We start from the raw sequence: 12,640 nt of genomic DNA on the forward strand, positions 1-12,640 counted from the left end.
CAATGTTTAAAAAAGGAATTTTAATATAAGATAATTGCACGCATAGGTGACAAACAATAAAAAATATTTTAATTGATTATTTTTAGTGAGATGACAATCACATTAACTAACCCCTCTGTTGATATACATATTTTGTTATTATTTTCATATGAGCCTTTCGTACCCTCGCAAAATCATCATAGTGCGTTCAATTTATTCTAAATTGCTTTACCTCAATACAGCTCGTATCTCGTAACGCACAACTGGACCTCTAAATTAAACAATTATCGGTTAGAGCTAAAATACCTTTTTGCATAAAAACGTTAATTAAAAAGCTAACGCAAGGGGACTATGCTATATTTATACTTAGTGTTAGCTATGTTATAGTTACCTCTTCAGTTTCGCGTCAGCCTCCCATATTTGTCTATCAGTGATCACAGTCATTCTTGCGTAAGTTGATGCCCGTCCATGAGCGTTTGTCGCTTCACAGCTGTACCGACCCTCGTCTTCTATTTCCACATTTTTTATCGTTAAAGAACACACGTTTCCCTTCTGACTACTTCTGACTTTGCCTGACTCATCTATTTCTCTACCATTCTTCATCCATGCAATAACTGGGGTCGGCTTGCCTTTGAAGCTGCAACTTAAATTCGCCGTTTCACCAACGAGGACTTTTAATAGACCGGGTAGAATGTCAATGAACTCCGGTCTGTCGCCGGCGATGCCAACTGCGATAGGAGTCGATGTTTGTACCGGTTCTCCCCACCCATATCTATTTCTTGGTGTTACCCTGAAGTGGTACTCTTCTCCTTGTTTTAAGTTAAATGCATCAAAGGTATTTCGAGGTGTTATTCCCATTTCTATCCAGCGTGCACCACCCTCTTTTCCAAGTAGCCAGGAGTCTACTCGGTACGCAAGGACTGGAGCTGCTTCTTGAGGGTCTGACTTTGGCCAGCCAAGGGCGACCCAGTTGTTTCCACCATCCACTGCACTTGGCTCGCCCGGTATACGTCCGGGCACGGCTACAAAATAAATTATTTACATATGACCTTAACACTTGGCGTTTCTCCAAGATCGAATATATGCTAACAATAAAATAATATTTTTATAATAGCTTTTAATATCATTTGTGACATTTACGGTGTCCAGTAATTATTAAAAAGTAGCACACTAGTTCAGTTTGGTTCGTGGGATATTGATTTATCAATAATTGTTGTAGAACAATGTGTTTTGTATCAGGTTAGGATTTATAAATCTTCCACGTAAATATCTTATTATATTTAACCTAGCATTAATTTTGATTTACGCAACGATTGGATAAGATGATAAGATTTGTAATTTATATTGGTTAACATAGTTATGCACTTGAGTAAATACTCATTTATTATAAACTAAGGGAAATCCCTTAGTTTATAAATTTCTAATAAGATTTTCTTAATTTTTTTTCCATACTGGGAACTTTTGGAAAATATAGCTTTTAACTCATAAGTCAGCCCTTGTCTTAATATCCTAAATTACATGGTTTTATTTTTTCTCTTAATGATATGATAATAAATAAAATATGTAGATATGAATAGAACTAATTACAATTCCGTTAATAATATCAGAAATAAAACATACATTTATATTTTCTTTCTGTGGCAATGATCGGGTCTTCCGCAGGATACGTCCAGTCAGATATGAGATTATCTGATGACGCACGTTGTCGTACCTATAAACATTTTTTTAATATTAATAATCTAACTAGCGACTAGCTTGTTAAACAGCTAGTTATGCTAATTTTTAACCAGCATCATGGTTTTATATTAATTTAAAAATACCATTTTTGTGGTACCTATATGTTGCTGGTTTCTTTTGGAATCATGGATTAGCTATCAGAGCTATCAGCTATCACAATATATTTCAAGCCGAAGCACTATTAACAAGTTAGTAGATAAAATGATGGAATACCAAGATATTCTTTTTACCGATATCGGATTTCAATCCGTCATAGTTAAATATTACTTCAAGCTAACTTTATTTGTGAAAACCCGTTCGTTTCAGATTTTTAGATCCCCGAACGGAGAAAAACAGACTGATTTATTTTTATCAGGTCATTATTCCTTTTTGGTTACTATTCGTTAATTATTAATTTGTCGTATTGATGTACAGATGAGACACTAAGCCAAGGAGACGGAAATAAATAAGTTGATGATTTTAGATAATAGACAATAGGTACGAACCGCAACAGTTACAAAAGCTCTATCACAGCCGTAGACATTTCTTGCCAGGATACAGTAGGTACCTGCGTCTGATATTACAGATCTTTTCATTGTGAATTTCACGTAATCATCTGATGTCATCTTGCAAACACGCTGGCTGTTAGTTATATCGCGGATTCCTTTCAGGAAAAAAACTGCAAGAAAAATATACATTTCACGCCAGAAACAAAACAATAAATTCTTACATAACGCACGAAGGCTAGATCTTTTTACGAATTTTATTTAAAAAAAACATTCAAAAATGCATTTTTAAAAATATTATAAATCAGAATATATATTTCTTAAGCATTTCTTTGTTTTCTCTTTCAAAGGAGTATTCTAATTTCTTTCGTAATTTTCTAAGATTACGAAAATCTTTACCTTTTGGTCTTGGTTCCCCTTGAACTCTAAACGATATGTTTATGTCTTCCCCTACAGATATCAGAACATCCTTCGTGGGTCGACTTACAATTACTGCTGGTCTACCATCAACCTCGTTCGGTTGAACCACACTTATCTCAGCATTCATGTCCACATTTCCGTGCATACTCCACGCTCTGCATGTGTATAATCCGGAATGCCTTTCCGACACATCATTCAAAGCCAGGGTATATATACCATGATCTACGAATGTCTGCGCATTCTTGTCTAATTCTGTCACAGGAGACCCTTCCCGTAACCACTCTACTCTTGTCGGTGCCCCACCGATTTCCACTTGTAACCCTATAGTACCACCCTTTATTACTTTGTAGTCACTTAAAACATTAGTGAAATGTGGTCGCCGAGTGTCGTGGCTAAGACGTAATCTTTCTACGCTCGAGATATGTGAATCAAGTCGAGTAGATTCTGAAAATTTAGAATAATTAAAACAGCCATATTCGCCGTCTTTTTGTTCTTCTATGTATCGTGGCATGCTAGGTATATCGGTCCATCCAATATTTAATAATTAAAGGAAAAGGAAAAATGTTATTGCTTAGAATGAAAAGAAATTACTACCTGCAAAACTGACTACATGTGTAATTTGATCTGACCAAACCGCACTTTCGGCTTTGCAAGTATAGGTTCCACTATCCTCTGTGCTTGGTGAATTTATAGTGAGCCTGCAGAGACCATCAGCTAAATAAGAGGCTTCATAGCGGTCGTCAGTAGCGATAGGCTTATTGTCCTTAAACCAAGAAATTATGGGTAAGGGCTGCCCTCGTATTCGGCATTCCAAGATAAGTTCATTTTCAGCTCTGTGATAAACATCTGAAATAAAACAGAGATATATTAAGAAAAGCTTGTTAGTAGTCGAAAACAAAAATTACCTTAAGATTATAACCATACCTCGTATTGACCTCGTAAAGGTTGGCGGTATTGGTGAAGCTTCAAAGCTGGGATAAACTTTTAATTTTGCCGAAGTTGTTATAGAACCGTGCTCATTGTCTACAGTACAACTGTAATCACCAGAGTCGCTTGGTAATGCGTTTAATAATTCCATTGTTATTAAGCCGTCAATAAATTTGATTTTGTATTTATGTTTGTCTTCCAACAATACACCGTTTTTATACCATTTAAGTACAGGTTCTGTTGAAGATAAAACACTGCAAGTAAGTTTTACTCTAGAACCTTCTACTGCAGTCCTGTTTGTTAAATGAGTAGTAAAAACTGGTTTTCTTTTGAGATCGCGTATAGAACTCGCTCTCTTTTCAGAATAAATACTTCTAGATTCACTAGTAGCCTTAGTGCTTAGTTGTGTTTCCAATTGTTTTTCTCCTGTATACATTGATTTACTTTGGTGATCCCGGATAAGGCTCTGTGCCTTGTAAAATACGTTTGATGTAGACGTATAAGTATTTAATTCTGGTGTTAAGAAATTTTCTGCCTCAAACGGTTTTGAAATGTATGTAGGTGGCCGCAAGAATCCCATACTTGCATCTACAAAGTTTGGATCAATAAATTGAGGTTTTTCCTTTACTGTATATGGTGTCGTTTTTACATCTTTTGACATAGTCGTTTGATTCTCAGTATTTATATCAATACTTTGTGGTTGATTCATTTCAGTTTTTACATTTTTGTTGTCTAGTATTTCCACGTTCAAAGTTGATAGAGATCTTGATACCGCCACCCCATATAGGGTATCTGAATCATCTTGTTTTTTTTGGCGAGCATCATCATCAATAATTATTTTAGCTCGTTCATACACTTCTATGTCGTTACTCTTGTCTTTTTCAATATTATCTTCTTTAGTTGTAAGTTTTTGTGACAATCCATTAGTTTTTAATTTAGATTGCGTTCTTTTTTTCTTTTTGACCGTACCAATTTCGTCTCGTGTATCACTTTGAGTATTTGCTCTTAGTGAAGATGGTTCAATTGTTTCTCGTGCTTGTGAAAATTGGTAAATGGATTCTTCTTTATTGACATTACTTTCTATTTCTCTATCTAAGTTGCATTCTTTTGTATCGGATGATGCCGCCAAGGTTTCTTGGCTATTCTTCTCTATAGTCGTACCAGATTTAGCAGATAAGCTTGTATTTTTAGTTGCTGTAGTGTTGGCATCTGTTAGTTCATTATAGGTAGCGTGCTGAGCAGTATCTTCATCATGTTTTCTAGAGCCTTTGTTCTGTTGATTTTGTTCTGGTACTAAACTTGATACTTTTTCTTTCAATTCTGGTGTTTCAAAAATAATTTCTTTCACGTAGGATTCTTGAATACTTGGACAGATATTAATTTCTTCAGGACTTAGCAGGTTGTGTTTATCATTTTGTGATATTATATTAATTTCCAAAATACTTTCTTGCTTATCTCTAGAAATTAAAGTTGAGTTGTCAACTTCTATATCTATTGATTGTACATGTTCATTCGATGTATTCTGATCTTGTATAACAAGTAAATCATTTTGTATGTCAGTTATATTTTGCTCACTTGCAGTAGATTGTAAAATTTCTAATTCAACATTACTCGTAATTTCACCTTTATCGTAATTTAGATTAAAATTTTCCACTGTCATAAGTTGCTGCTGTTGAAGATTTAACTTAAATGGCCGCGTTTTTATATCTTTTTGTTGTTCATTTGTATTACCTTCATTAAGAGTTTCGTTTGTTGGAATTTTCCGTCTTCCTTCTTCAATAACTGAATTCTCATCAAAGTCAAGGTGAGAGAAAGCATTGGAGTTATCTTCAATTTCATTTTGATTATCATCTTTGTATAGTTGAGGTTGTAATATATCCTTATCTTGTAAAGATTGGTTATCTAAGATTTTAGTGTTTTCTTCAGTAGTTACATCCAAATTGAGAACTTTTTCAATTCCAATATTAGATATTCCTAATTCCTGTCTAGATATTTCAGCTGAAGATCTAGTTATGTCAGTGTCGTTTTGATTCTCCTTACATTCCATTTCTGACTTCACGTTTTCTACGACTTCGAGTTTTTCATCAAGTACATCTGGCAGACTTGAATCTTCATCTGTAACGCTTTTTATTTCACTATCCATTTTTTTTGTTGTACTGGTTTTTATTAAACTCTCCTGTATTTGAGTATCTAAGGTATTCATTTCTTTGTTTTCACTTCTTTTTAAAATTAATGACTTTTCTTGTATATTTTTACAATTTTCATCAAAGGTTTCTTTTAAAGCTTCATGTTGTTTGTTAGTTTGATTATCTTCATCTTTCTTTAAATCTTCGTTTCTTTCTAAAGATACATTAAACATATGCGAAGATGTTATTTCCTGTTTATTTTCATCTAGGCATTTTAATTTAATATTTTGACTTCTAGAGTCTCTTTTAGTATCTTCTTCAGATATATCATTTCCAAGCTTATTATTTATGCAAAAATCTTTTTTTGATAGATCTTTTAATGATGATGTCTGTTCATCGTCTCCTAGGTTATCATCTGATTCCTTTGCTTTTTTATCACTAAGGTCTTGGGCTAACCTGTCAATTTCTGTCTGAGATCTAATATTTAGGTGTAACATTATATTTTCTTCCTCACAGCTTAATATATTTTTAATTTGCTGATCAATTTGAGAATTCTTAGCCACATTTTGTTTTTTATCGATGTCTATCGTTGATTCAAATGTAGGTGTTTTACTTTTTAGTTCAATTGTCATTGCATCTAGAAGTATTTTTGAAGTATGGTCATGTGGCGCTTGTAACATTTGAAGATCGTCTTTATTTCCAAATTCTTGGATATTGCCATTTTGTATGCTTAATAATATTACTTTATTAATGGCTTCTTCAATCAACTGTTCAATTATCGGTTGAACACCATCTTTCATTAATTGCTTTTCTATATTATTATATTTAACAGTTGGCATTTCTATATAAGCAGGAGTATCGTCTTTAGAGAAAGAAGATTCAGTTATTATATGAGAAACAAGATTGTTTAGTGCGCTTATTGGCTGTACAACGGTTACCTCCATACAGTCAAGGTTAGGAGATTCTAAAATAATTGTTTTATCTGATCCATATTGTGATTCTGAAGAAGAAATCTCATTAGTTTGAGGTTCTTTTACATTGGCGTGTTCTTTTACAACGCTTAAAGTATTTACATGTTTATATACTTCCAGTATTTCATTTGACAAGTCTATTAACCTTCCTGTCAACTCTTTGAAAATTGGAATCTTTTCTCGTACTTCTAAAACGGGGGCGCTATCTATTTTATGTATACATTCTTCAATATATTTTATAACCGTATCAACACTATTTCCTACAAGTGACTGAAACTCTTTTGTATTATTTAGCACATCATTGGATAGAAGCAATTTCAATTCGTTTAGTACTACTTTTGTGAGTGATGCATCACTTGGTTGTCTGGCAGTTTTATCAAGATTAATATAAAATTTGATTTCTTCAAAATGATTTAATATATTTCGAAAATGTTTGGTTACTGATATCCAATTATGATTGTTATCGATACTTTGAACGTAATTTATATTTTTAATTGCTTTAAGTAAGTTTTCAGACGGTTTACCATAATTTTGATAAATATAAGACTTTTTAATGTTTGATATAGTCCCTCTGATATTAGAAATATTAGTGTAAACAGAATGTACTGCAGTTATAATTGTGTCACGAGTAAGTAAGTCCACTGTTGGCATCTTCTCTATAACGTCTTCTATAGTAAATAACTGGTGTTCAATAATATCTAAGCTTTGCAGAATTTCAATCCCATTTTCTATTACAGTTTCTTCATCTATAGAAAAGCTTAGTTTTATAGTTTTCATTGAATCTTTTATAGTGTTAAGATCATTAATTATTTTTAAAATATTTTCATGGTTTGTGATTTTCTCTGAAACTGCATCTAACAATAATAAGGTTGTTTCGGTATCACCTACGCACTCTTTCAATATATTAGGTTTTCCCAGCATAGTAGCCTGAAAATGCATTTTGCTTAAATCTTCCTTTATACTATTAACTAATAATTCTATTGTAGCACTTGCTTCTATAACATGATCGGTAGGACTACTTTCGTTAATCAGAAGTTGAACACTTCTCACGCTGCATTCTAAATCGTCTATTGTTTCATTGAGAATGTCGCTTGCATCTTCTATATTCATGCTTTTCAGTTTTATTATTTGGACTTGAAACTCATCCAACATATTTTGTAAATAATCTGTCTTTTCAACATTAGTAGCATTACTAGACATTAGAATTTTATGTAACTCATTTAACAAAGCCTCCATTGTTTGTATAATATTATTATGTTTTAAATTATAATTCATATCTGTAAATTTTTGGTTCATATACTCTACATTTGTAATTCGATCTTTACAGTCATCAGGCGCATCTGATTTTTGAGGAATGGGGTTTTCAGCTACATAAGGTTCATCAGTGAGTTCCAAAATCAGTTTATCGTCTTGTTCTAAATTTTCTTCGACTGTAATGCGTCTTTCCTGAACCACTTCAGGTGTAATGGGGCTAGAAATATTTTCCTCAGTAGTTTCTACAGTTTGCTCTAATGTTGTTTGTATTTCATGGGCATTACCTAGTTCAATATTCTCGTTTATTGGAATTTCAATCACCTCAGCCGCTTCTTTTTTAGGTTTAACACATTCTTCAATTATTTCTGTCAAATTTGTCTCCGTTTTTTTAATATCTTCATCAATTGTGTCTGGTTCAATAGCCCTTTTAGATTTGAATTGATCATCGTCTGATGAGAAAATCTTGGTTTTAATAATGTCGATGCATTTTTCCAGTGTAGCTTGTGAGCCTTGTGTAGCAGCTTGTTCAAGTACAAAAGGTTGATCAATCAGTACAGATATATTTTCCTCCGTTGTCTCAAGGCACTCTTGCGTTGGAGCTTGGATTTTCTGATCACTGTCGTTATTAGGTTCAACACATTCTTTAATTATTTCTGTCAAATTTGTCTCCGTCGTTTTAATATCCTTATCAATTGTGTCTGGTTCAATAGCCCGTTCAGATTTGAGTTGATCATCGTCTGATGAGGAAATGTTGGTTTTAATAGTGTCGATACATTTTTCCAGAGTAGCTTGTGTGTCATGTGTAGCAGCTTGTTCAAGTACAAAAGGTTGATCAATCAGTACAGATATACTTTCCTCCGTTGTCTCAAGGCACTCTTGCGTTGAAGCTTGGATTTTCTGATCACTGTCGTTATTAGGTTCAACACATTCTTTAATTATTTCTGTCAAATTTGTCTCCGTCGTTTTAATATCCTTATCAATTGTGTCTGGTTCAATAGCCCGTTCAGATTTGAGTTGATCATCGTCTGATGAGGAAATGTTGGTTTTAATAGTGTCGATACATTTTTCCAGAGTAGCTTGTGTGTCATGTGTAGCAGCTTGTTCAAGTACAAAAGGTTGATCAATCAGTACAGATATACTTTCCTCCGTTGTCTCAAGGCACTCTTGCGTTGGAGCTTGGATTTTCTGATCACTGTCGTTATTAGGTTCAACACATTCTTTAATTATTTCTGTCAAATTTGTCTCCGTCGTTTTAATATCTTTATCAATTGTGTCTGGTTCAATAGCCCGTTCAGATTTGAGTTGATCATCGTCTGATGAAATAATGTTGGTTTTAATAGCGTCGATGCACTTTTCCAGTGTAGCTTGTGTTTCTTGTGTAGCAGCTTGTTTAAGATCAAAAGGTTGATCAATTAGTACAGATATACTTTCTTCCGTTGTCTCAAGGCACTCTTGCATTGGAACTTGGATTTTCTGATCACTATCGTTTTCAGGTTCAACACATTCTTCAATTATTTCTATCAAATTTGTCTCCGTCGTTTTAATATCTTTATCAATTGTGTCTGGTTCAATAGCCCGTTCAGATTTGAGTTGATCATCGTCTGATAAGAAAATGTTGGTTTTAATAGTGTCGATGCATTTTTCCAGTGTAGCTTGTGGGTCTTGTGCAGCAGTTTGTTCAAGTACAAAAGGTTGATCAATCAGTACAGATATATTTTCCTCCATTGTCTCAAGGCACTCTTGCGTTGGAGCTTGGATATTCTGATCACTGTCGTTATTAGGTTCAACACATTCTTTAATTATTTCTGTCAATTTCGTCTCCGTCTTTTTAATATCTTCATCAATAGCCCGTTCAGTTTTGAGTTGATCGTCATCTGATGAGGAAATGTTGGTTTTACTAGAGTCGATGCATTTTTCCAGTGTAGCTTGTGGGTCTTGTGCAGCAGTTTGTTCAAGTACAAAAGGTTGATCAATCAGTACAGATATATTTTCCTCCGTTGTTTCAAGGCACTCTTGCGTTGGAACTTGGATTTTCTGATCACTGTCGTTTTTAGGTTCAACACATTCTTTAATTACTTCTGTCAAATTTGTCTTCGTCGTTTTTATACCTTTATCAATTGTGTCTGGTTCAATAGCCCGTTCAGATTTGAGTTGATCATCGTCTGATGAGAAAATGTTGGTTTTAATAGTGTCGATGCATTTTTCCAGTGTATCTTGTGGGTTTTGTGCAGCAGTTTGTTCAAGTACAAAAGGTTGATCAATCAGTACAGATATATTTTCCTCCATTGTCTCAAGGCACTCTTGCGTTGGAGCTTGGATATTCTGATCACTGTCGTTATTAGGTTCAACACATTCTTTAATTATTTCTGTCAATTTCGTCTCCGTCTTTTTAATATCTTCATCAATAGCCCGTTCAGTTTTGAGTTGATCGTCATCTGATGAGGAAATGTTGGTTTTACTAGTGTCGATGCATTTTTCCAGTGTAGCTTGTGGGTCTTGTGCAGCAGTTTGTTCAAGTACAAAAGGTTGATCAATCAGTACAGATATATTTTCCTCCGTTGTTTCAAGGCACTCTTGCGTTGGAACTTGGATTTTCTGATCACTGTCGTTTTTAGGTTCAACACATTCTTTAATTACTTCTGTCAAATTTGTCTCCGTCGTTTTTATACCTTTATCAATTGTGTCTGGTTCAATAGCCCGTTCAGATTTGAGTTGATCATCGTCTGATGAGAAAATGTTGGTTTTAATAGTGTCGATGCATTTTTCCAGTGTAGCTTGTGGGTCTTGTGCAGCAGTTTGTTCAAGTACAAAAGGTTGATCAATCAGTACAAATATATTTTCCTCCATTGTCTCAAGGCACTCTTGCGTTGGAGCTTGGATATTCTGATCACTGTCATTATTAGGTTCAACACATTCTTTAATTATTTCTGTCAATTTCGTCTCCGTCTTTTTAATATCTTCATCAATAGCCCGTTCAGTTTTGAGTTGATCGTCATCTGATGAGGAAATTTTGGTTTTACTAGAGTCGATGCATTTTTCCAGTGTAGCTTGTTTGTCTTGTGCAGCAGTTTGTTCAAGTACAAAATATTGATCAATCAGTACAGATATATTTTCCTCCGTAGTCTCAAGGCACTCTTGGGTTGGAACTTGGATTTTCTGATCACTGTCGTTTTCAGGTTCAACACATTCTTCAATTATTTCTATCAAATTTGTCTCCGTTTTTTTAATATTTTCATCAATTGTGTCTTGTTCAATAGCTTGTTTAGATTTGAGTTGGTCATCATATGATGAAGAAATATTGGTTTTAGTGGATTCAATGCATTTTTCCAGGTTAACTTGTATTTCTCGCACATCCACTCTTTCAAGTTCCTTACCATTTCTTATTAATTCTTCTCTTGATACTTGATTTTTTTTTAAAGCATTATTATCTTCGTCAATAGAAACTATTGTTTCTTGCGAAATTGCGTGTTCCAGTTTAAGTGGTTGTTCAATAGAAACAGAAATATTTTCTTTAATTATAGTTTGTGTCTGTTCTTGTTGAGTGGGTAATTTATCAAATTCAGATTCATTTTGCTTATGGCTTGTGTAATATTCTTCTGATGTAACTTGCATATCTTGAGCAACAGCTAGTACATCTGAAGATATTGAATCAGCGTTAGTTTTTATACAAGATATATCTTCTAAAGTAGACATTTCGTCAGCAATTTCTACTTCATATGGTTCTTGTACTAACAAAACACAGCTATGTAGGATTTGCTCTGTTGCTGCAAAGTTAATGTTTGGTTGTAAACATGACAAACTCTCGTACTGTGATATGACATTTTCTTGCAAAATTTGATATGTAATATGTAATTCATGAAGTGGTTTTGCAAGAACTCCTAACATACGTAGATTTTCGTTTTCTGTAGTGCCTTTTAAGGACTCGAGTATTAAGTGATTCAAAACAATAATGTTTTCTTCTAAATCACGCAAAGGTTTACTAAAGGCTTCTTGAACTGGACTATCTGAAATATCAGATATAGGTGATTCAGTTCTTTCTATGTTTTCCTGCAACGTTGCAACATTTAGCTTAAGTTCTTCTAATATAGGGCAAATATTTTCCAAGGCTGGGTAAATGTTTTTAACGTCAATTGAAATTTCTTCTAAAATAATACCACTGATACTCGATATAGTTTCTTCAATTTGATGTATGACTGGAATAGCGTTTGTTTTCTCATTGTGCTTTTTAATAGACAGGTCTTGAGCAGTGCATTCTTGATCAATACTAATTGAGAGTAAACCTATATTAGATTTCTCATATATTTCAATCCCTGGATCTTGCGATATTTTATTTATGCTTGCACAGCCAGCTAATGTTTCTGTGGTAGCGATAGTATTTAAGTCGTCTTGTAACTTAGTAATGACATCGAGTATGTGTTTTCTTACATGTGTGTCGCAAGATAGTTCACTTTCTCGAATATTTGACAATGATATTTGTAGACGTTGAGCCAAGTTCTCTTGATTTTCCGAAACAGTGCAGTATTTCAGTTCTTCAGCTGCATCCATAGACTGTGCATTATCAGCTGCAAGGCTTTCACGTAATTCTTGTGCAATTTCTTTCGTTTTCTTGACGTTACCTAGATTGATTATCGCTGATATTTCTTCTATTATTTCAGTTACTTCTATATACTGTTCAACATGTTGTAAAATACTTTTTGTTTCAGCTGAAAAACAAACTGTAATTTAATTTAAATGTAAATAA

At 33.8% G+C, this 12,640-nt stretch overlaps 1 protein-coding gene across 5 annotated transcripts in view; it reads right to left on the reverse strand.

The window, feature by feature from the left end:
- The window catches only part of LOC125062751, a 56,361-nt gene that overhangs the window by 12,573 nt on the left and 31,148 nt on the right, over window positions 1-12,640 (reverse strand). For 2 of the 5 annotated variants that reach the window (XM_047668864.1, XM_047668866.1), the window contains exons 11-16: window positions 3,546-12,614; window positions 3,216-3,467; window positions 2,601-3,065; window positions 2,202-2,374; window positions 1,600-1,690; window positions 371-1,001 (exon numbers count right to left, since the gene is read on the reverse strand). In XM_047668864.1, the coding sequence (XP_047524820.1) occupies window positions 371-1,001; window positions 1,600-1,690; window positions 2,202-2,374; window positions 2,601-3,065; window positions 3,216-3,467; window positions 3,546-12,614 (10,681 nt within the window). The remainder of the gene's footprint in view (window positions 1-370; window positions 1,002-1,599; window positions 1,691-2,201; window positions 2,375-2,600; window positions 3,066-3,215; window positions 3,468-3,545; window positions 12,615-12,640) is intronic. The other 3 variants (XM_047668869.1, XM_047668867.1, XM_047668865.1) reach the window with 3 other exon arrangements.

Source organism: Pieris napi, chromosome Z (assembly GCF_905475465.1).
Source record: "Pieris napi chromosome Z, ilPieNapi1.2, whole genome shotgun sequence".
NCBI classification, from domain to species: Eukaryota; Metazoa; Arthropoda; class Insecta; order Lepidoptera; family Pieridae; genus Pieris; species Pieris napi.